Source organism: Pagrus pagrus (assembly GCF_965226575.1).
Source record: "Pagrus pagrus genome assembly, chromosome: 5".
NCBI classification, from domain to species: domain Eukaryota; kingdom Metazoa; phylum Chordata; class Actinopteri; order Spariformes; family Sparidae; genus Pagrus; species Pagrus pagrus.
This window is the reverse complement of record NC_140189.1, coordinates 22,766,158-22,790,109: the sequence shown is the minus strand read 5'-3', so window position 1 is coordinate 22,790,109 and position 23,952 is coordinate 22,766,158. Positions and strand designations below refer to the sequence as shown.

General features: G+C 41.3%; 2 protein-coding genes across 4 annotated transcripts in view; one reads left to right on the top strand and one right to left on the bottom strand.

The window, feature by feature from the left end:
- Nucleotides 1-1,898: 1,898 nt before the first annotated feature.
- On the bottom strand, nt 1,899-8,186 carry cdx1a (caudal type homeobox 1a). 2 transcript variants are annotated; one of them, XM_084353840.1, is made up of 4 exons: nt 7,290-8,186; nt 6,122-6,270; nt 3,553-3,776; nt 1,899-2,669 (listed from the first exon to the last, which is right to left on the bottom strand). In XM_084353840.1, the coding sequence occupies exons 1-3, from the start codon at nt 7,630-7,632 to the stop codon at nt 3,591-3,593; spliced, it is 678 nt and encodes a 225-aa protein (XP_084209966.1). In that variant the 5' UTR covers nt 7,633-8,186; the 3' UTR covers nt 1,899-2,669; nt 3,553-3,590. The 2 variants fall into 2 exon arrangements, with proteins under 2 accessions (XP_084209966.1, XP_084209965.1); XM_084353839.1 differs by having other exon boundaries at nt 1,899-3,776.
- A 5,938-nt stretch (nt 8,187-14,124) lies between these two features.
- The window catches only part of pdgfrb (platelet-derived growth factor receptor, beta polypeptide), a 35,452-nt gene continuing 25,624 nt past the window's right edge, over nt 14,125-23,952 (top strand). For both annotated transcript variants that reach the window (XM_084353838.1, XM_084353837.1), the window contains exon 1: nt 14,125-16,457. The gene's annotated coding sequence lies outside the window, so the exon portion shown is untranslated. The remainder of the gene's footprint in view (nt 16,458-23,952) is intronic.

Below are 23,952 nucleotides of genomic sequence, written 5' to 3'. Positions count from 1 at the left end.
TTCAGAGTGTACCAGCCACAACTGAGGTACAGATATCAGCATTATTTACTGTTTAACTCTTGACACTCTTCAGTGATGTTTTAATGAGTTTAATAAGGTATAAGTAATACACTTTGAGTCATTTCAAGCTCCAACTTTAAAGTCTAAAAGGGAAACTAATTACATTGTGGATATTTATGCACATTTTTTGCACTGAATATAAAGTCATTTGAACATGATGACTTTAATAGTTAATGATCTATTATCAACCAGCTCAGTTCAACATCTGAAAAAATATGCATATTTGTCTGTAATTAAATTAAACATGCATCTAAATCAAGTAGATCAAAATGTTATTTATAGCCGTTAATGATCTATGAGCAGCTGAAGAGGGAAAAATACAAAACACGTCATATGTCAATGACAGGATGACAACGAATACAGGAGAATTTACGTAAGCTAACCAGTAACTCCTCTGCACATTCAAGATTCAAGGGTTTACTGCCAGAGCATGTGACACATACTTTGAATCATGAATCTACTCAGCATAATTCTCTAACTTAATCACATAAAACTTACATCTTAACTGATTTAAATGAGTTAATAGTATTCACCAGAGTCTAATTAGGCATTCTGTTAACTCATCTGAACGTCTCCCTAGATTCTTTGTTTCCCTCCCTCCTCTAAAAGACACAATCTTTGTGAAGCTTAGCCAAAGACGGGTGCGCTCGACTGCAGTTGAATGAAGCCTCTTGCGTTAAGTTGCCACTTGTGTAAGCACATAGTGAACATTTTGGAGGCGTAACTTTTCAGGTTGCATCTACAAACAGCTTTTTGTTAAGGCCGTGGACTGGGTCAGCCAGTGTATTCATCCTCAGGCAGGGCTTTTTTTTTTCAGCTCAGTATCACTCTGAAACACCTATTTATGTAATGTAATGTAATAATAATGGTTTGTTAAAAGTCTGGTGCAATTTAGTTGACTGTAGTTTTGTTTGTTTGAAATGCTTTGTAATTGCTGTTTTAAGTGAAATATATATATACATATACATATATTAAAGCACCATTTACTATCAATGAGTTTCTCTGTGTTCTCAATGTCAAACAATGTGTTTTATCGTTGTATCCTTGCTGTGGGTTTAATCAAAGACAGAGATAATATGATTGGTTTGATAGTTTGAGGTTAAAGGTTGACAGCCATGGATTGCCATTCAGCTGATCCACACAGCCATAAAATTGGTGTTTATGGTTCATAGTGTCCTTAAACAACCGCCTACGATCCTTTTTTAAAATGAACCCTCTTCCCAATTGAACTTCTGACTGACCTGCTTTACTGAGCAAATAATTGACAACACAGGAGCAAGTGTAATAAAACTGCCTCTATATACAACACAGTCCAGGATCATTTTGTCATCTTATCGGTCACACAGTACTACGTTGTTTAATAAAATAACTGTATGGTTATCAAATTGTTTGTATTGTCAGTATTGTTGCAGCTGTTAGCCTTTGAATACGTTAAGTATAAAAACACAGGAAATCAAAAGAGATGAGGCTGTTGGACCTTAGCTCTCCATAGCTTTGTTTGACCTACAATCAAACATTTATTTTTTGATCATAAAAACCAGGTGATTTTGTCTTTGTCGTGACACGTTCATGTGATGTTACATTGCCATGCCAAAGGTAATCAACTATAAAACAGTCTGCTGTTTTTGGTGACAATTCTTAAATCCTGACCACGACAGTGTTTGACCTTCAGGTGATTTAAAATTTGACAGAATCATCAACAATTGTGCAGAGTAGAGTTTGTTGAAAAAGTTTTATTTAGTAAATAATCAGTACAGTACAGTTGTTTACTGTGAAGCAGTGTGAATGTAAAGACGGGCAGTGTTGGGAGATAAATGTTACGACATTAAAATCCTGCATTGTGGCCTATATCATTTTATAATTCAATTATGACACAAAACTTTGGTAATCTTAGATTGTAATTTCATTAAAGTAATGTATAAACTGAGTAATTTTGTGGCTGGATAAACAGTTACACTATTGGTACATGAAGGAGCATTTGTTCTGTGGAAATGTTTCAGAAGATTGTGAAAGCAGAAAAACCCACAACTGGTGACTGTGGTAAGTGCTAATGCACAGAAATACAAACCAGATCAATAAGCTTCCGCACTGAGCGTGCTTTTTCTATAATGTGCAACAAAACATGTTTTCGAAGCAGCATAAACAAGTGACATAAACATCTGCTAAAAAACATGTGAAAGTATGGGCACAGTGCTGAAAGAGAAGACTGGAAATTTCTTTCGCTGCAACACAAAGTCTCTGGTTCAGTGGTTTATTTTGAAATCCTTGGCCGACTCTGGTCCGTACTAAATTTACATTGCTACATTTGCCACTTTTCCTTCCTCTTCTGTGACCTACAAACAGGAACAATCTTTCAAAGCGTGCCGACAGTTCTTACATGTACAGTTAAGTTTTGCATTTCATACATACAGTACATAAGTCACATAAGATTACAGAGGCTGGTCCTTTTTTTAAGTTGAGTTTTGTGGGCTTACTGGTCCAATGACCATGGCACAATGAGTCATGTGTCAGCTGGTTTTAAGGATGTGGCTTAACACTGTCTGAACAACTTATTCCACAGGCATTTCTTAACACGCTCTCGGTTCCTTGCTGTAATCGCGACGTTGTAGCTGAAAAAAGGAAATAAAAACACATTTTAAGTCAAAATTAGGAAAAACTGTTGTTACTGAGTGTTTTGTGTCTTCTCGTCTGTGTAACTGCTTACACACACATGCCAACAGACATGTTTGCATATCAAAATCCCATCGCTTTTACCTCCTGTTTTTAACATTTCTGTGCATTCACTCCTTCTAATTCGCCTATAAAACCCATTTGTTAATACTTATGATCTACTCCCATGATTTATGCTGCTTCAATAATTCAACAGAGTGAACATTAAAAAGCTGTTGAACTTTTCCATCTTGTGTATGTTTCTTTGTCTTCTCTTAGTAGTGACAAACATAACATGCTCTGTTCTCTCGGTTTCTATTTCCTGTAAATTCAAATGTGATGGACAGACCAATTAGCATTGTCTTATTTCTCCAAAAATAAGCACTGGCTGTTTTTGGATGTTTCGGCGGAAGTGGGATTACTCATTTTCATTTGTATTTATACTCAACTTTTAGATGCATTTCCTCGTGCAGTTAGAACAAAATAGAAAACATTACAAAACAAACGTATTATTGCTTTTCTCTCAACCATGTAGCAGATGCTTGACTAAACATGGACATCTGCATTCTCAACCACAGCTCAGACAAATATCAACATCTTTTTTACGGCGAAGAAAGAAGAACTTGGCTTCAACCAACAATTCTTGACAAGTGACTCGCTGTCCTTAATCAGTATCTTTGTGCTGTTAAACACCCATATTAACACATTAAAGTCCTGTGAGATGATCAGTGCGTCAGTCGTGACGTGCTCGTCATTGTGAAAAGCAGGGGGTGCAGCATTATAACATCATGTTGAATCATCTTCATTCATTCTGTGGTAAACTTATAAAAAAACACTATGTACATGTTTCACACTGTATCAGTCTTCTGCGTGAAATCCAGCTAGTATTCCTCTGATATCGTGTCAGACAAGATGTTGCTGCTGGGGCTGGTGGTGATCGGAGGGTCGGCGGGTCCACCCAGCACAGGTGGGGTGGGAGTCGTTGTAGAGGCCTGCTGGGAATGCTGCAGCTTCTTCCTGTTTATCTTCCTCTCTTTGGCACGTCTGTTCTGAAACCAGATCTTCACCTGAAACAGACAGAAACATGAGGTATCAGCATCAAAGATTACGTGTTAGGTAGTTGAACGTTTTCAGGTTTATCTTGACTTATATACCATCGAGTTTGTTATCTGCAGCGGATGATGAACTTTTGATTTGGGTTTTCTGTGTTCACTTTATCTCACCATGCCTCGCCTACTTCTGCTTTAGTTTAGCAATTTCCTTCTTTCCCACAATGACTTGCACTCAACTGTGGGTTTAACATGCAGAATGAGTAGGCGGAGAAAAATATGATACCAATTATAACATCATGAGAACAAGAGGGAGGCTTTCACCATTAACACTTATGAGAGACGTTTTGTTTGGCCGCATAACATTATGGTTTACAGACGTTTCTGCTCTTTCTTCTAATGCTGCTTTCTCCAAATGGCATTGTTGGAGAACTTTCTGCGCAAGTGGATGTCAGCATGACGAGATGAAAAACAAAGCACCAAGCAACTACATGCACCAATACTGGATTCCTGTTTTCCAATAATATTATAATTTATTATATAATTAATCTGATATAATGTAACTCAACGAAGTGAATCACTTGAAATAAATACAACCAAAGTCTTTCCTGACTCTCACACTTCAGCTCTGACATGTCTTCAACTCACATAAAACAGAAGCGGAAATAAAAGGTGTCAACCAAAGTAAGCTGGTGGGTTTCACAGACAGACAAAACGAAAGCTACAAACTCACCCATTTCGAAATATGTTTCTCACCTAATACAACCGCTATATGACCCTCTTTGACTTGCAGCAACCTTTGGTCATCCATTCCTGAAAAAGACGCACTCTTCTGGTAGGTCCATTGAAATACTTGCAATCCATTTATTATTGCTTTCTGGACCCAGTCCACTGTGACTTTTGCAATAAGAAATATCTTATAAGTGAAAAGTTGACTTCATAAGTGATATAGCACACATCCATTACACTCTGGGGTTTTGGTGCTATAGCCTTAAGGCTCATTTATGCTGAATGTCAGATATGGATATGGACAGAGCCCTCTGTCCTTACTCTATGTTAATTTTCATCCGTGTTCGCAGTGTGGAAAGACTACTGAAAACCTGTACTCGAGTACACGCACAGTTCATACGTAAGTATTAAAATAATATCTACGTAAAAGTACAAAGTATTCTATTCAAACGCTACTCAGAGTATTAGTTACTCTGAGTAGCATTTGCATTAACAACAGCAGCATTCAGTCAGAGGGGTTTCTGTTTCTCCACATCTTCAGTCTAAATTACTCCAAACTCCTGCTCTGTTCTGCTCAGTGGTCATGGTCACCTCTCCACACCTGGGCCTGCTGCAGAGGTTTGTTTTGTTGTGATCAGATAGCCTTATTGGCTACAAAAATGAATTTGACAGGTTAAGATATCAATTCAAATTGTACTCAGTACTCAATAATGATTTTAAAAGTAACTGAGTAGATTACATGGTGTAATGTGTACTTGAGTATGAGTTAAATTACAGAAAGAATACTTATAAATGGCAGTCTAGCCAATCACTGAGGGGAGACAACCATAGGACACGGTGAAGAAGTTTGGAAAGAGTCCAGTTGACTCTTTCTACACAGATACATTATCACATCCTCCTCCACTGTCGCCATGTTTGTTGTTGTTGTTGTTGTTGTTGTCGTCAGGAACTCTTGAATCTCAGCTGCCTTTTAGTGGACTCATGCTCATTATCTATGCCAGTGTGAAGGACGCATGGATCTATGTGTGCTGTTACAGTTAGATCATCTGAGATTGACACGTCTATCTTCATTTGTAAAAGGGGCATAAATGAGCCTTTACTTGGTCCGGTATGAACTCTAGTTGGTGGTGCATTTACCGATATTGTAACTGATAGGCCACAGTGGCCGCTGTTCATCAAGAGCTACATACCTAATTAAACTAAATCTAGCTTCCATTTACTGGCTTTTACTGGAGCTTGTCTTCCTCCGCAGATGGAGACTGCAGGTTGACCATAATGGCGTGACTTGACAGGAGCACCACCCTGGCGGTGTAACATACCTTATTTTCATGCTTCATGTCTATTTCCTTCTGTTTTATGCGTGTACACGCTGTAACTGTGTATTGGGCTTGGAGTGCAGCCAAAACGTGGGTGTAAGACACTTAAAACTGTAACTGAATGCATCCTGATTAAGCACCGAAGCTGCTGCTGAGTTTGGGGTCGATTCTTCCTTCACATTCGCGCCCGCCTTTTTCAGTCACGTCCCTCCGATTCTCACCTGTTCGCCTGCATCGTAACCCTTCCTGTGCTTCCTCCAATATCTCCACCCCGTTCCCCTCTACCTCGAACTTTAACTTGCTTTGCAGTCCTCCCACCTGTCTCTCAGAGAGGCCCAGCTCCACTGACAGCTCAGTCTTCCTCCTCATTGTGATGTAGCGGTTATGCTGGAACTCCCTCTCCAGCTCCAGGCGCTGTTGATCGGTGTACACCACCCTGTACTTGTCCTTCGTGCGAGTCTTTCCCCCTGAATCACACAAAACAACCCTGACTTAGTCATACAAAAGACACATGTTTGAATCACTTGACTGGTGTGTTCTCCTACCAGTAATTAACAAGAATGATTATGATGTCAGTGTGTCACGTGCTTTGTGAGTCGCGGCCAAACAGACGGCTAATTTGGTGCCATGTTCAAGTTCAGGCGCCACTTAAAGCCTCATCAACTCGATTAATCACGCTAATTATTACTAATGTAAAGACTCCAAACTGCATTGCATCAGTGGCTCCCCTTATCACTGTGAGTGGTGTTTACATAGGTGTTTACACAGGCAGCTATTCATTGACACGCATGTTCACACACACACATAATCTCTTAGGAAAAAGGTGAGTCAGTTATTGATCGGAAATCTTGACTGTGTGACAGCATCGATCGAGGCACACCAACACACACACGGACACAAGTGATGTCTTGACTTTTCACGTTTTAGAGGAGATTCGGTCCGCACACTTCCTGCAGTGCCTGTGTTATCTAGCCAGTTTGTCACCCACCCAGTGGACAGAGAGGGTGGGGGAGCTACACTTCTGCAGACTTCACGGCCTCCACTGTTAGCTTTGCATTGACATCTCACAACACGCTGCAGGGGTGAGGCGAAAAGCTTGATGAATGTGTGTGCGCAGTCAGTCTGACTTTACTCTGTGTACATGTTGAAATAGTTCCCGTCTATGAATATGTGTTTCACCGTAAGTGTCATATCTACACCCTCAAATGCTGGCTTGTCATGTGACTGCAGGAGTCTGTCTTATAGTAAATGTTAATTTTAGCATCCTTAATCATAGGGTAGGTGTTATCTAGATGGCACATTTCCTGTTCCTGACACGACAAAAGGTCTGATATGTGATCAGCCTGAGGATAGACCAGAATATGTGTCCGCACAACATCAGATAAGAGTTTTCTGAGCCTGATCAAGTGTTTAAATACATAATTCTTAACATGGATGATTTATTATAGACCAATAATTACATCATACAGATTATATTAAGTCCCACCTGTAACGGACGGTCTGATGCATTCATGTGGCCTCCTCCTGCCGGAGCTGAAGGGGTCCTGCCCGGAGATGAAGTTGTACGGGGTGAACCCCCCTCCAGAGGCGGTGGGCGTGCCGCTCAGCTCCGCGGAGGAGAAGCTGACCTGCCCGGCGCTGGGGCTCGACCCCGGGAAGCTGTACGGGTACTCCTCCCGGGGAGCGTACACCGGGTTCCAGGGGCTTGTCGACGGGTCACCGACTCCCGGGACGTGATGATAACCGGTGAAGTCATAGGGAGGCGGGAGGTACTGAGTGTTCAGTGACAGGGTCTGAGCCGGGTGTCTGGCCGACTGTGAGTTGTACATACCGGCGTCCTCGTCCGACAGGTGGGCTGACTCTCAGGTAGACCTCGGTGGATCAGACTGCCTGGCGCATGTTAGGCCTCCGTGTTTACTCCCAGCAGGCTCCGGCGCTCTGTTGTCACTCCAGTCTAAGGTTCAGGCTTATTACTGGCCGGCTACCTGAGCAGTAAGACTAACACACCTTTATAGATTTACTGCCGAGGAGTTCAAAAGTACCATCATGACGTCACGCTTTACCTGAGACCCACCTGCCTGCTCGTCTTGGCGACGTGAGGGCATTGACCCCAATTCAACCCAGTGTGCATTGTGATGGAGGCCATCGTGTGAGGTGTGCGTGAAGTGTGCGCGTGCACGCAGGTGTGTATGCAGCGTCATGTGATCTCCAGTAAATCAAAATATGAGTAGGAGTTTATTAGAAGTGCAGCAGCCACGAGCAGAAGGAAAAGTGAAAGTATAGAATAAACGTTTCTCTACACAGCCAGGTAAGAAATTATCAACATTAAGTGCCTTTACTTGTCATTTATTTACTTTTGGATTTAAAAAAGTCAAAACTTTAAGTGTTTAGGTTACTCGAAATAATATCAGAACCGGGCTTAAAGGTTTAATATGTAGCCTAACAATTAGCCACCTGTCCAATGCATACTCAAAACAAATAGGGGTAAAAGCAAAGTAACCGCTAACTGCTGCTAACTGTAGCTGCCCTTGGCTTATTAGCAGTTAGCCATGCAGCTAGTGCTCCCGCCACTAGCCCTGGAGCTTTGAAAGAGGAAGGGCCGTAGCTAGCTGGTTAGCATGCTAACGTCAGTAGGCTAAATATCTCTTCAACATAATACATCAGCAGCATAAAGTATTTCTATACACTCTGAGGCAGATTTTATTCATTTTATTGTGTTTTCAGTGTCTTTAACAGTAGCCTACAATATACATTTTTTTGGTTACATGTTAGCCCAATTTTCCTGGAAATGTTGCGGCTCAGTGATGTAGCCGACATTATTATTAGCTATTACTGACAGATAGCCTGCTACTTCAGTGTCGCAGCTATATTGAGGTTAGGCTAATTTTGATTCATTTCTATCCAAGTGGGTATTTTAGTTTAAAATAACATTTTTTTAAGCTAAAACTATTTTAAATAAAATGAAGAAAATGTAAAATGTTGAACTGTCAAGAAACAGTAGCTGTCAGCAGGGCTGCTCATAAGGGAAATAAGGTAAAACTGTCTGGGGCCCAGCTGCTAGTGGGGGCAGCAGCGATAACCAAATTGTATTTTCTGAACCAATATAGACACCATTAATCATTAAAACAACCAAAAATAACACTGCGGGCGGCTCTCCACATAACCTGAGAAATTAACCGATCCAAACTAAATACTACTACTAAGAAAAGGGGCATAGGACAGAAAAGATACGTCCAAGTGCCTCATAATTGTACTTAGTTACAGTACTTGAGTAAAGGTAATCAGGTATGTTTTACCAGGGAGTAGACCTACTGTCATGTTTAAGTATTTGTACCTCTTTAGACATGTTTCCCATTGACTGTTTATTTTAAACAAAGGGCAACAAATCCAACTTCCTCTTTTTATTCTCCCAGGATTTCAGTAAGATATTGTCATTTTTGTTGTTATATAATTGTTCAAAATGCGGGAAGACATATTTGATAGGATTTTAGGATGTTATTCTTATGGTATGACAGTGAGCTGAAGACACTCTGGGAAACACAGGTGAAAAACAGGCAACAAGCTCATAAATATGTTATTTATGAAACACCCTCCAAACTTTCTGTAGTGAAGTATAGCATAGTCTGTTACATACGTGTGACAAATACAGAAATTGACCTTTGAAATGAAGTTTAACGTAATGGTAAGGATGTGTAGATTTATCGTCCTCTACATTCATGCATAAAACAACCACATGATGGCAGCAAAAACCTGATAACTGGCAGGTTATTAATGAGGTTTGGAGTCTTTCAGAGATACAAACCTGCTGTTTCCATTGCAACCTGCTCTTGGCTTCATACCTTTTATTCACTCAGTTGAAGTACTCAGAATATCATGCTGTAAATCATACTCTATATTCTACGTGTTATGGTCCTTCTACATCTATCAAACATTCATAAAAGATTCATGTTAGTATCTTGGTCAGAACACTCATTATGAGCTGTAACAGCCATCAGCTGGTAGCATGAAGCAGGCTCATGTTAATGGAGAGAAAAGTGCTACAGGCCTGAACATTAAGGAAAGTGCAACATAAACAATCAACACATCACAAAAAGCTTGAAATACATTAGATCGTTGCCTCCAGAGTAAAAACAACTAAAGGAAACTTGGTTTTAGCACTTAAAGTATACCTTAGATCATATGTTAATGTATAGAGACCACTGGACTGTGCCAAAGATAAAATCTCAGGCTGTATAAACATTAATATTTATCTAAATGAGGGGTTCCTGTAAATAATAATGCATGTATGGAGATTTAGTTTAAACAGTGCAGCATAAACAGTGTTCCCACGGCTCTTCTTGTAGTCATCTTGGTGTTCAGGTTCAGCGAGGGGAACTAATAAGAGACTGGTTTCACCGTTTCTAAAAGCTCACATGTGTCAGAGCTGCTGTCGGTGCCCAGACACACCCAGAGCTATCATCTTCCACAGTCAGGCTTCCTCTAAGACCTATTACAGTCCACATAAAGCCTGTAAACAGTACTTATCAAGTGCCAAACCCCTGCAGCCTATCTGTCAGATTCTGCTTCATCATGACAGTCAAACACTGGACAGTGGATTTGTTAGGGCTGCGATTTAAGTGATTAGTCAAATAAAAAGAAAATCGATTTCCAACTACTGTATTTTGGAAATCGATGAATTGTTAGCGTATTTTTTCATCAAAATTTGCTGGTTCCAGCCTCTTAAAGGTAAAGATTTGCTGCTTTTGTGTACAAATGAAGACTCTTTGGTTTTTAGACTGTTGGTTGAACAAAAGAAGAAACTTAAAGGGGACATATTATGCAAAACTGACTTTTTCCTTGCTTTAGTATGTATAGTTGCGTATCCGGAGTGCCTCCCCACCCCCTAAGCATGAGTTTTGACAACTAAGTCAATATTTTGTACCTGGCAGAGTCAGGAATTGAGTCTCTAAACGAGCCGTTTGGATTTCACCCGGATTGTGACGTAACAGTCCGGGTGATTTGGATACTCTTTGCGTATCTCCTCCCACATTACGCCAGCTACCTGAACGAGGATCCGCCATTTTTTCCCCCTCGCTAACTTGTACGCGACAGCCTGACCGCTACCATGTACGACCCGAAAGCCGAGCACTGCTGCTCTGTCGTCGGATGCACGGATCCTCATGTTTCGCTACATTGCCTCCTACCAAAGAGGATATCAGAGCGAAGAGGCTACTTTTTATTTATCAGGGTCCCTGCTTCAGTGAGCAGAAGCGTTACGGTCTGTGCCAGTCACTTCACCCCGGACTGTTTCAGCAACCAGGGTCAGTATAACGCTGGACTGGCAACGAGATTGTCCCTTAAAAGATGGATCCATACCCGCTGTCAATGATGGAACTGTAAGTATTTAAAAAACAGTATAGTTTGTGTTACTTTGGCCGTTTAGCACATGAGCTAACGCTAACCGTGGATGTAAATATGAGGCTGAACTAACATTACGTGTGAAGTTATCAACGCTGGGCTTACTGGCCGTAGGATTCACGATAATGTTAATGATACGAAACGTTTAATTGTCATATCAGCACTCTTTTAAAACATGACGGTGAATTGAGAAAATGAATTAGGATAATGAGATTTTATCGCTTCTAACCGGCCGGTGAACCACTGCTCGGCCATGAACATGGGGAGGAGACGGGGTGAAATGTCTCAGTTGTTCGCGGACAGTGAGCTGCTGCTCCGCGGTGAACAAACAGAGGAGACGGGGTGAAATCGTCTCAGTTGTGTGTGTCAGTTGTTCGCGGACGTTTCGCTGCTGTTTCGCGGTGAACACGCAGAGGAAACGGTATGAACTGGTCTGATATTCACAGCCAGTGAGCTACGTTCATTCATTAGCATGTTGTGCTAAAGGACAGTGTGTAAGCAAACTTCTATAAGCGTGTCTTGTCTGAATGCACTGCTGACTGTGTGACAGGCAGCACGAGGAGCTGCTGTAGTTTGGCAGATGTCATGGCTCTGGGAGACTGTCCTCTGACCGTGTTTCTGTGTGTTGGTATACATGTAATACGTGTGTAGCGTTAGCCGTAGCGTTAGCTGTAGGCTACAGCTAACGGTACAGCTAATGCTACAGCCTGTAGCGTTAGCTGCTGGCATGAGAGACCTGAGAGTACCAAAACGTTATCTGCAGTAAAGCAATCACTACTTTGTTTTGGAGCCGGAGACAGGGGCTACCTGCTACATGTCTGCTGTGCTACTATCAGTTACATGCAGGCACGGACACTGAAAAGCTGCGCCGCGCTGTGTATTGCTCGTTGTTGTTGTTGTTGTTTTTTTTCTTTTTTTCGTTTTTTTTTTCTCAACTTTATTGAAAGTTGCTGTGTGTCGCTCGTTGCCATGGTCCCGCGATGCCGTCCTCACGTCTTCCGGTCGGCAGGAAGAAGTGGGCGGCGCACGCAGTAGCTCATTAACATAATGAAAAAAAAGTCAGAATCCGGCAGCTGAGAGCAGGGCTGTGAAACTGGTGTGTAAACAACCCTGCTGTGCTCAATCCTTCGGTTTTTTCGACCAAAGCATGTTACTATCAGTCCATTTAGACATCAAGGACCCATGTCAACAAGCAGAAATGAGCATAATATGTCTCCTTTAAAGATGTCACTTTGGGCGACCCTGATGAACATTTTTCGGATTTTTCTTGATATTTAATAGACTAAAAGTTTAATCAATTAATCTTGAAAAAATCTGCAGATTAATTGCGAATGACAGTTATTGTGGTTTTATATTATTTTTGCTGTACCATATGCATCAGCATAATTTAGCATCACAGATGACGAGGTTAAGTAGTTTACTCAGAATGAGAACTCACCCCCCGAGTTGTTTTATTTGATCATAGTGTGAGCCCGTGTGTGTAGTCAGGGATGGGAAGTAAAGTATTATGTGTAATTGGGATTATGTAAACCGATCACAAAAGATACTATAATCAGCCCATTTTCCATTTAAAAAAGGGGAAATTAGATCAGAGTTACATCGTCAAGGAGTACTTGTTTACATTTTTGATTGCGTCCTTCAATATGGCAATTTTAAAATTGTGAAACTTATAGTGATGACAAACAAAGCTCTGTTAAGTCATGAAAAGACATCAGACAAATGGGCTTTCTTAGACAATGGCTTTACTTTGTGGTGGACCTGGCGGGAGAAAAAAATAAACAGTGTTCAGTAAACATGGAAAGTTCAATCAGTAGCAGTCGTTCCACCAATCAAAAAGTATTGATACATATTACTCTTTTGTAATCCAATGAATTACTTTAATGATAACAAAAGTAACCATGTAATTCATATTCAGTAACTGACCAAACAGTGTATACTCAGCCACCTGGCCTGTGTTCAGAATTGCCTGATAAATGACAAGGCCTAAGCCCAAAGTTTTGGTTAACTTATTGAATCTCTCAAACCAGATAGAGGTGGTGATTAAAGTAGATCTTGTGGATTTAACTTACCATCCTTTTGTTGACTGTCCCCCACTAAGTTTTTCTCTTGTTTGAAAGTATGTATTGTTTTCTGGATATGCCTTTATTAGACAGTCTGCAGCAGAGAGCTGACAGGAAATGAGGGCGGACAGAGGAATGAGATGATGCAACCAAGGTCCCTGACCGGACTTGAACTGTGAACGTTATAATTACATGGTCAGTGTCTTACTCACACACATCACCAGGATGCCTCTAGCTTCTTAACATCTTTTTAACATCTCCTTTACGATCTTCTGTATGTAGTTGAATTAGAGCTGCAATTTATGATTATTGTCACTGTTGATGAATCTGTCAGTTATATTCTCAACGAAGTGATTAACTATTTCATTAGTAAAATCTACAAAATTGTGGAAAATGCCCAAATCTAAGATATAGCTGTAATGATTAATCGATTAATATTGAATTAATGACCAACTATTTATCAATCTGTTTGACTATTTTTGTTAAAGAAAAAAAGTCAACATTTTGTGATTCCTGCTTCTTAAATGTGAAGATTTTCTGGTTTCTTTACTCCTCTGTTACAGTAAACTGAGCTGAACTGGGCGTCACTGGTGAGCATTTGTCAACATTTTCTGACATTTTAAAGACCAAACAACTAAACGATTAGTGGCGAAAATAACCAACAGAATAAATGACAATGAAAATAATCGTTTTTTTACAGCTCTACTCTAATACCTTGAATTTAAACTTCTTGTTTGAACAAAAATCCAGTTTACTTTGTTCACACTAGAGAACAACAAAGGGATGTTTGTTATTTTTACTTAAATGAAAAAAATGTAAAATATATGATGACTTGATCATCAAAATTGTTGCGGAACAATTTTATTTAATTGAAAAGTCATTTAATCAAATGATTTTTGTCACTCCAAATTTAGTTTTTTCTTTCCTGTATTGCTGCTTGAATAACATCGTTTGTTTTTACCTGAGATCTGGTTTCTTAAAGTATGATGATGATGATGAAGATGATGATGATGACGACGATTGTAGTCCTAGTGTTTCAGGTTTGGGCCTAAGTAACATCTGAATCAAGTCTTGCAGAGCCTTATGACTCTTACCTCCTTTATTGCTTCACTTTATGATGGATCTGACTTCACACTAGTCATTTCATGGCTTCATCCATCTTCATCTATCAGAGGTGTGTTGGGTTCAGCTCCAGGTCCAGGCCTCCAGAGTTTCCTGCTCCTAGCTCCCTCCGCCCTCCCAGGGGCCTCCAGGGGCCCCTGCCTGTCAGACACAGAGAGATAACTTCGCACTTTATCTGAAACCCAGTAAAACACAAACACAGGGCTAGCTATGGCAACAGTCCAGATCAGCAGTGAGAGAAGCCACTCATTAGCTGTTCTGAATAAGCAGTGTATTGTTATAGCAGTTTGTTAAGTGGTTGGCCTCTCTGTCAAACTGTAGGAATAAACAAGGACGGCTGCCAAATATAAAGCAACGACATATAAAACACGACTCAACTATAACAACATGCTAAAGTTATGCCTTCATTAGACTGGCTTTAAACAGTTATTTACACCCAGTGTGTCCTGTTAGAGCTGTTTGCTGCAGGATGTGTGTGTCTAGCTGATAAAGGATTGTGTGTGTGTAGAAGTATTGCATAATGTGTATCATTGTTGCATTATCAACAGTTGACATTGCATGCACTAAAACATACAAGAGGGGATTCATGGAGTTAAGCATGTGGATATAGGGCAGTATTTTTGCAAGTAGGTGTTAATAACATAGAAAGAACTAAATAGATGTTAAGGTGGGACAGTCCTGTTTGGTGTCGCTCCCCTCCTATCTAACAACCAGGGCTCACAGCCTCTCTAATTACTGCTCGCAGGGCTTTTAGATTTACCCTCACAATTAGAGGAGAACATGGTTGCTGTCCAATTTAGCCCCTGTTCCCTCCTCCCCTCTGTCTGCCCCGAGCCCTTGTTCGAGAGAAAAGGCCCTTGTCAGCTGCAGGGTTGCGTTATGAATTTCAAGCCCTCCTCTCATATCCTGGGAAAGTAAGAAATTAGGGAGAGAGCCAGTATAGAAAACAGAAGTATTTGCATGGTGCGTGCATGTGTTTGAAAGAGAGAAGGGCTGAAAGGAGTAGAGAGGGGGGGAGAACAGAGGGAGGTGTTGAATTATTTTATGTGGGATGAATGGAAAAAAGAAAGGGAATAAAAACAGACATACAAAGAGATTTAACATGTTAAGAGGAATGGGTTCACTTAAGCTAAAAGAACTATGTGTTTAACCTCTTTTACACCTGATTCTAGCCGTGTGATTATGTAAGTGAGGTTATTTTCCTGAGAAACTGAGACTTCTATGTTTGTTTCCAAAGCAGGGCACCGTGAGCACTGCCAAAACCTTTTTTTTGTCCTGCTTGGACCGCTCACTCTCGCTCTCACTCTCTCTCTCCCTCTCTCACTCTTTCTCTTCCTTCTTATTGTGTTTGTTGTTTTATGGAGGGGTTAGATGCGGTCCAGATTGCTGTTGCCAATAGAGACTGTCTCAGTTCACCTCCAGTTGCTCGCCACTCCATTCATAAACAAATCACTCCAGCTCAGGAGACTCTCAGCTGCTACCGAACAACAACAAGCAGAACTCGATCTGTATTTTCAAGTTTTCTACCTCTTTCTTTTCCCTCTCTCTCTTCACTGCCTTTTCTTTTTCAAACTTCCCTCTACTGCTTTCTGCTCAACTCCCCCTCGCAGTTCCCTCCCTCCTCTCCCTCTCCGACTCACTCTTACTCCAGCCTCAGCAGGGCCGGGCCACTGACTCCCTCCTCTGTGTGAATCTGTCAGTGAAGCGGTGTGTGTGTGTGTGTGTGTGTGTGTGTGTGAGAGTGTGCGCATGTGTCCATTGGGAACACTTCTTTTTAAACTTACAGCGCTCTTTGGGAGCGGTGGGCAGGCTTCTTTTTCAGAGTGTGAGAGAGGAGAGGAGACCCCCGTGGTGCTGTGATTTGACTAAACAAACAGCCGGGCTCAGAGCAGTACCTCTTCCAGCGGACTCCCGGGACAGCAGAGATTAACCTCAGACTCTGAACATCTGAGGGATCTATACATCTGAAGGAGCAGTCCCTGTAGAGAGCTGGAAATCTCTGATTTCAGAAGGAGGAGGCCGACTGCTCGGACAGAGAGGGAAGACTTGTCAATGCTTCGAGGATCGCTCTGAAGGTAAGGGGTCTTACTTCTGTGTCACTGTCAGGGATTTTACTTTTAGTCATGGCTGCTTGGCAGCTGTTGGCCGATGTGCTGGACAAAGTGGTGAATATTCACTTAGCCTGGACGGGAAGCTCACTGTGACAGATTCATTTCACAGCTGTCTGTCACAGAGAGGATGCAGCTCATCCTTACAACACTGGACTGTTGGTTCATATAACTTGGTTAAAACTGATCATTTAAGATGATGATTTAAATGTCTCTTTTTAACACTATTTGGTCTAATGTTGTTGCTAGTGTGTGTGTGTGAATGTGTCCGTGTTGGTGGTATTTGTCGCCCGCATACTTGCATGTGTACACAACAGGAATTACAATGTGAAAGAGTGTGAGCAACCTGTTCAAACATCAACATGGTGACGGCCTGCATCTCTGTACATAGACACCTTTTCACTCTTTACAAACAATGTTTATCTTCTCTCGAAGAGAATACGTTTGACAAGGTATCCCAGAGTCTCTCTCACAAACACATTGGGGTTAATAGTACACGCTGGTTGTATGCGCTCCACTTTGTGCTTCACTGCTAAAGGGCTTGTTTATACAGCCCTCTTCAGTCACCCTGAGTGAACCGATGGTCCTCGCCGTTCAACCATCAGTCTCTTTCCTCCCCCTGTGAGTTGTCCTAATATAATTAATCTTCTCTGCATAGCTACATGGAGAAACTCATTGACAAGCTGTGCAGTGATGTCAGACCTGGCATCAGTCACTGTCATCAGCATCCTCCGTTGTAACTGTGCATGGATCTTCACATACCAGCTCTTCTTCATAGCTTCATGCCTCGGTCACCCTTCTTTGAATGTACATCTCTCGTAAAGCTGTGATTCAGTCCGGTCTGAGGAACGCAGGGCCAAGCAGACGTAAACAATCGCTCGTATCATCTCCTCACATTCATCACAGCAGAAGGTTTTAGTACCTGGAATGAGTAACATTATAGCAATGTGAGCTGTTTCATGGCTGAGACACATGTGGCATGCATGTCTCTGCGCTCTAATCCCGCCATATGTTCTGCACCTGAAAGCACTTCCCTGCTATGTACTGCTTGCTGCAATGTTTAGTTGTTTGGTTGGTTAACTGCACATCTGTCTTCTGTGTGTGCAGATGACCTTTTTGATATGGGGGCATCTGAATTAGCTGTAAACAACGTTGGCATGTGTAGTGTGTGTGCTGCTCTCCTCTTCTACAGTTAGGAGTTTCCCTTTGAAGTCTTCTCCGGCTCTGTGGATATTTCAGTCCAGGCATTGTCTTGTATTGTTGTTGCAGATGAGCCGTTGGAAACTTGCATGCATGTCATACTTTTACCATCAACGGTATTAGACGGTATTGCATTCATGTCATAGTTCAGCTGGGTGCCTCTAGCAGAACATTTCACAGCACTAACTTTAAAGCAGTGCTCTGACAAATCTTAACAGCATGGATTTGTAAAACACAGTGATTTGTCTCCTGAGCAGTGGGGATTTTTCTCCCCGTGCGTCAGGCTGCTGGTATGCACCGCAGCGAAGCTCCTCTCCCCGGCTCTGATGCAGCACGGCCCAGTCAGCTCCACTCCCCTGGCCCAGACCTAATCCTTTGTCATCAGCTGTTTCCTGGCTCTCTGGGCTCTCCGCATGCCAGCCGCTCTGAGAAAATGTGCTTCACATTATGACCATGCAGAAAACATGCTAGGAGTCTGATTTGGCTCACATGTAACAGTTTGAGCTCAGCAGAAAGTTTTGAAACACACTGAGTCCATTCTGTCCTCTTGGTGATTTATCCTCCGTGAGCTGAAAGCACAGCTGTTCAGCAAACGTGCTCTGAAAACTAGTATTGTTTAGATCTGGATCAAGACTCGGACATCTCATCACATGATAATTCCTACACTTATTGGTGAGTGTGTCTTGTTTTTCATATTTAAATATAGTCCTCTCTGACTCACTCTCTGGCAGTCACTTATTTACTGATTCATTCTTCATCACTCATACTTTAGATCTGAGCTGTTGTTTCTTTGTAAATCTGTGCTTGTCTTGTGCCCTTCTATCGGTCATTGCTTTTTAAATGCTGCTGTTCTTATACACTTATTAGAGTCACAGCCTTAATGAAGAGCACTAAGTTGTGCTGCGATACAGCATCCTGTACGGCTGCCCGTCCATCTGGCCTCCCCCCTCGTTCCCTCCTTCTTTTCCTCCCACCCACTCACACTGAGCTGACAGGCAGCTGCATCTCATCTTCAGTCAGAGAACGCAGCCACTCCTGGAGGAAATGTTTCTTTTTCAGTTATAATACCAAACTTTTTAAAGGAGATCAGCCTTGAGATGTAAAGAAAAATGTAACTTTTAAACACATAACAGAGAAGTTGTTCACACATAGGAGTACAGTGCTGAAAAGTAACTAAGTATGGCAGTATTTTGGGAGTATGTGAGTATTTCCATTGTATCCTGCTTTAAGGACTACATTTTAGAGGGACATAATGTTATTTTTACTCAACTACATTTAATATAGGATGATTGTAGTAACTAGTTACTTTTAAAAAAAAATTCATAAACAAAACCTACAAAACCTGTTAATCAATCAGTCCTAATGAGGAAGATTAGAGGAGCATTTGAGTGTGAAACTCTTAATAAAAGATAACTAAGTATGTTTTATTTTCATAGATATTTTTTGTTCTAGAGAAATCCCTGCCTACAGGGACCTCCTGGTCCAGACCTAGCCGTTTCCTGATGTTTCTAGTCTTTGCTCAAAGCTAAGGTAAGCTAGCTGACTGCTGGTTGCAGCTCCATATTTACCAATCAGACATCAGAGTTGTATCAATCTTTTCACGTTACGCTCAGAAAGGAAACAGCAAAGTCCATTTTCCAAAACGTCAAACTCTTCCTATAAGAGTTTTTTAGGGGCTTTAAAGATATAATATGTAATATATAATACTGTAGTAATATAATATATATATGTTTCTATTTTAAAGCAACATTATGTAACTTTTTTACCTTAACAGCTTCAAAATCATGTTGATGGTAGTGTCTTGTAATAGTGTGAATGGTGTCTCTATCACTTGTTTCTGTACTTCAGTGAGAGGGTAGGATCACAGCATTACATACATGTTTACTTCAACATACAAGTTTTCAACACATAACATTGTTATGATGTAATGAGTTTGTTTGTAGTTAGCACCTGTTGCACTCAGAAACTGTGGGGGGCGCCAAATCACATAAAATGCCAATTTCTATATCATGCTACTTTAAAATGTCAAAAAAAGGCCAGACCTTCTTTATGCTTTGTTGAGTTGAGTACGTATGTTTCTTTAACGTTTCCAACAATTTTGTTCGGGGTTAAGGAGGATTTCTTTTGTTCGGCTGTTAATATAACTTCCTGCCAAGAGTGAGGAAGGAAACTGCGCAAACGTGACGAAATATATATGTTGTCTCTGCCTGAGTCACATAGCTTGATCAATCCCATGCTACTTGTGTCTTTATTCTTTTTAAATCCAGAGACCCCTAGTGGTAGACATTACATACTGTGCAATTAAGATACGTTTTGAATCCAAGACTGGCTCGTAATAAACTACTTTTACACTGTTCTACTTCTCCCACCCATTCATCTGAAAGATATTAGAATCTCCTCTCCAACTTTATTGCATCAGGAAAAATACAGGTTTTCAGCAGGAAGTTATGGTGTCCATCAGATTCTGTTTAAGCTCTCTCTCTCTGGAGTTTGTGCTGACGTCCAACAAAAACATGCTGGAATTGGTGATACATTGCACCGAGAGAGGACGAAGGAAAACCCTCTGTTGTTTTGACAAGATAAGAATATTCCGATTCTAGGATAATTATAAGTGTGCTTATAATAGTGCTAATTCAGAAATAAATTAATGTTAACATAACTCTACGTACACATGCCAAAACTACACAGGTAATATAAATTATCAACCATATCGATGCCTCTCTGTCTCTCTTTTCCCTCCTTTTCCGGTTAATTTCAAAATGATCCTGTTTAGGGAAACGAGTGTAATTTAAAATCAGTAAGGCCTAATAGTAGTCAGCTGTTTCTTTCTTTCTTTCTTTCTTTCTTTCAGGGGGGCTTGGGTGTGTAAGAGTGGAGGGAGTGGAAGTGTGTGTGTAGGCGTCCTCCATTTCTCACGGGGCAGGTTAGGGGTCTCATACCCTCAAGTGTTTAGTTGACGGCCGGTGTGCAGGATAAGGAGGGCAACACCGTGCAGATGGGTGGGAAAGAAAAATGTGGGCGGATATGGCGCTGCTTATACTAGCAAATATATCTGATATCCTTGTATTCCCTACGAGCAGCAAAAGTTTGAATTGGCTGGGACAAAGCACACACACAAAATTACAGCCTAACTGGTAGAAACCTAAAGATTTACTGACTTCAATGACAGCAGCTGCTTTAGTTCTTGATATCTTAATCACTTTTCCTTCATTTAGGCTCCCAAATGAGTAGAAAACTACACCATTAAACTGATATCAAACAGGAGCCACATCTAACGCTGTCATTCTACAACCGTCAGTTTTACCCAGAAGCCCTTTACATCCCCCCACCGCCACTACAAACAGCATTTACAACTCTGTTTGAAAGGGAGCGAACTGAGACCCACAGTTTCCCAAACATGTGTTGCCTCAGCATGAGTACAGAGTCACTTTGGTTGCTGAGGCAAGACCACTCACAGTCACTGTATCCTGATACTGACCCAAATCTAACCAGAGGGAGGTTTTAAAATGAACCAGAATATGATCATGCAAACTTGAGATGGCTTCAGTGTGGCTTCAAGCTCTAAAGTTACAGGATACAAGCTGTTTTTCTGGCTGATTCAGACGTTTTCAAAATCCTGTGTCCAGCCGTGCAACAGCAACGTCTTGTTGGGGGTCAGTTTACTGTAAGTAAGCCAAATCTTACAAGTGTTGCCAACATTTAAGACCTCTTTTCTGTTCTGCAGACAGTAAGTCAACATTTGCCAAAACTAATATGACACAGACAAGTTTCCTGAGTGTAGAAATATGTGGGGGATTTTTTCAATGATGATATATTTTTCCATTTGACTGGAACTGTCAGCAGTGCATGTGGATTTTGCTTCAGTTATGTTCACACACACTAAGAGCTCTGAGGTTCTCATTAAGGCTGCTTTAATCAACATATTTATCCAAACAAAAGATCAAATTTACACATGCAATGTAAAAGTGGTTGCTTCTAGTACATGTGCATCTCCCCTCAGATCATGGAAACAGAATGATAATCATATGAACATGTGATCTGTCAATGGTAACGACCAATTCTTCCTCTCATTGTGCGACTCACATACGTTTGACCCAGCAACGCTAACAACTAAACTAGCAACAAGGCATAAATTATTCAAATGTGTGACATGGTGACGTAGCGTGATGTCACAAAGTCATGGAATTAAAGGCGCGACTACTGACGGGACATTTTAGGGGAGAGAGGCTTCTGCTGGTGTGGACTCTGACCTTTTTTAACTTTCAAGATCTTTTACATGCACAAGAACCTATATAAAAAACTGAAGGAAAAGAAAAAAGTTTCCTTTAACAAACAGATAACAGGAAACAGAATTGTGTGGATATTGATATTTCTACGTACGTGAAGATATCTGAGGGCTTCGAAGTTAGAAGTGTAACTGTTTTTCTCTTCCAAAAGATGGATTGTTATGATACAAACACATGCTCCACAAGCAGACTTAAGCATTTCCTGCTTATCACAGCGCTCACATATTCTGACAGCATGTTGGATGGCGTGTGCTATCCTCACTGAAACCGCCTTTTTACGCATTCGCCTGCAGTTAGTAATGTACATTATGTTCACGTTGGGGGACAGTGAGACCGCCTGGGGTGGGAGCAGTGCATCGTGGGTCTGCTGCCGAGGGACCAGAAGGTTTTCCTCAGGGGGGTCGGTCTGTCCAAGGCGAGTGATAAAAATGGACGTTTGTTTGAACAAAGACACACTGGGTCATTTTTTTCCCACAGAGCTCGCCAATGTCCGTCTGTTCAGAGATCCATCCAGGAAAACTGACATCCTTCTTAAAACTAAAAAAGACGAGTACGGCGAGTACATTTACGCTGCGCTGTGGCTATTCTAGTGACATGATTTAGTACACGTCCTGATAAAGTGTTAGTTCACAGTCTGTGTTATTTGAGCTATAATTGTTTGCATTGGAAAGAAGTGACCACGAAATTGGAGTTGTTTGTTTTGCAGATCACAGCTTCCTGTACACTTCAGCAGAGTAAACATGACCGTCTGTGATGTAAGGCTGTGTGTGCGCTCCTTCCCACTCTATGCTTTGATGTGGTCTTTCCCATAAATTGTATTCTGTATGTCTGCGTGCTGCCTTTGCTGTCTTTTTTTTCCACTGTCTGTTGCCGTGTGCAGTATTCTTGTGGTGTGTCTATGGTTTGTCATGCTTTGTCATCGGTCTAAGTGCTCTGTTTCTGCATCTTGATTGTTTTTTTTTCTGTTTGGTCTTTCTCTTTCTTTGCTCTTTGTTCTTGTTTTTTCTTGATTCTGTGCAGCTTGTTATTTAAAGCAGTTTTTCTCTTTGTATAAATTTAATTCTTTGCAGTTTTTGGTATCTAATGTAGTCTCCATGACTATTTGGTTAGAGGTTGTGGTGGTCTGCTGTGTCACTGATGCATCACTGCCTTACACCCACACAAGGCCAGAAAATTTCCCCATACAGGAAGTCAGAGCTCTCCAGCTGCACTTCGGGAGGCTTTTTGGACATCTTTCTCTCTTTTGTTATAGATTACACTTTCCCCCCCGTTTTCTAAGCGCAACCTTTCCCCCCCTTGGGACAAGCTCGTGCAAACACTTGGCAGCAAATGTGTTTCAGAAAGCAGTTCCCACCTCATCGAGAACTTCTTCATCACTGCCAGATGTTTAAATAAAACATGCAGCTACAGCTACATGTGTATATATATAGATAATCCCAGAAGTGGGATTACAGGCTGCTGTGGGACTGGGGCTGTGCGTGGGCTGCGTGCGTACTGCTGAGGTCGATTTTAGCATTCTTCCTCATTAGCTAGTGACACTTTGAGTGCTGCAGGGTTGTTTCTGAAAAACAGCGAGGGTCAATCAGCCACCAAATTCCCAGCATCTGTGGGAAAACTCATACAGTGGGATAACAGTTTATCCGTCATGGTGATTACTGTGCCATCACTCACATAAACACTGTTTGTTTTTTTGCAGACCTCCACGATCATTGCAGGAATGGAGTATCCCGTTTCAAAGATTAAAAAGACAACAATAAACATCTGTGTTAGAGAAGGGTTTTTTGGATCCTTTAAATCATCTTTAAGACCCCCTACAAGATCTCATCATCAGACTGAGGACCACTTGACTTGACTCGTGGATACCGTAAATGTTTCTTGTTGTCTCAATCACTACTATGTTGTCTCTGTGGTTCAAACAACTGTTTTAGGGGTCAAACTGCTTCTAAGTGTTTTTATTAAGTTGGAAACAAAGTCAA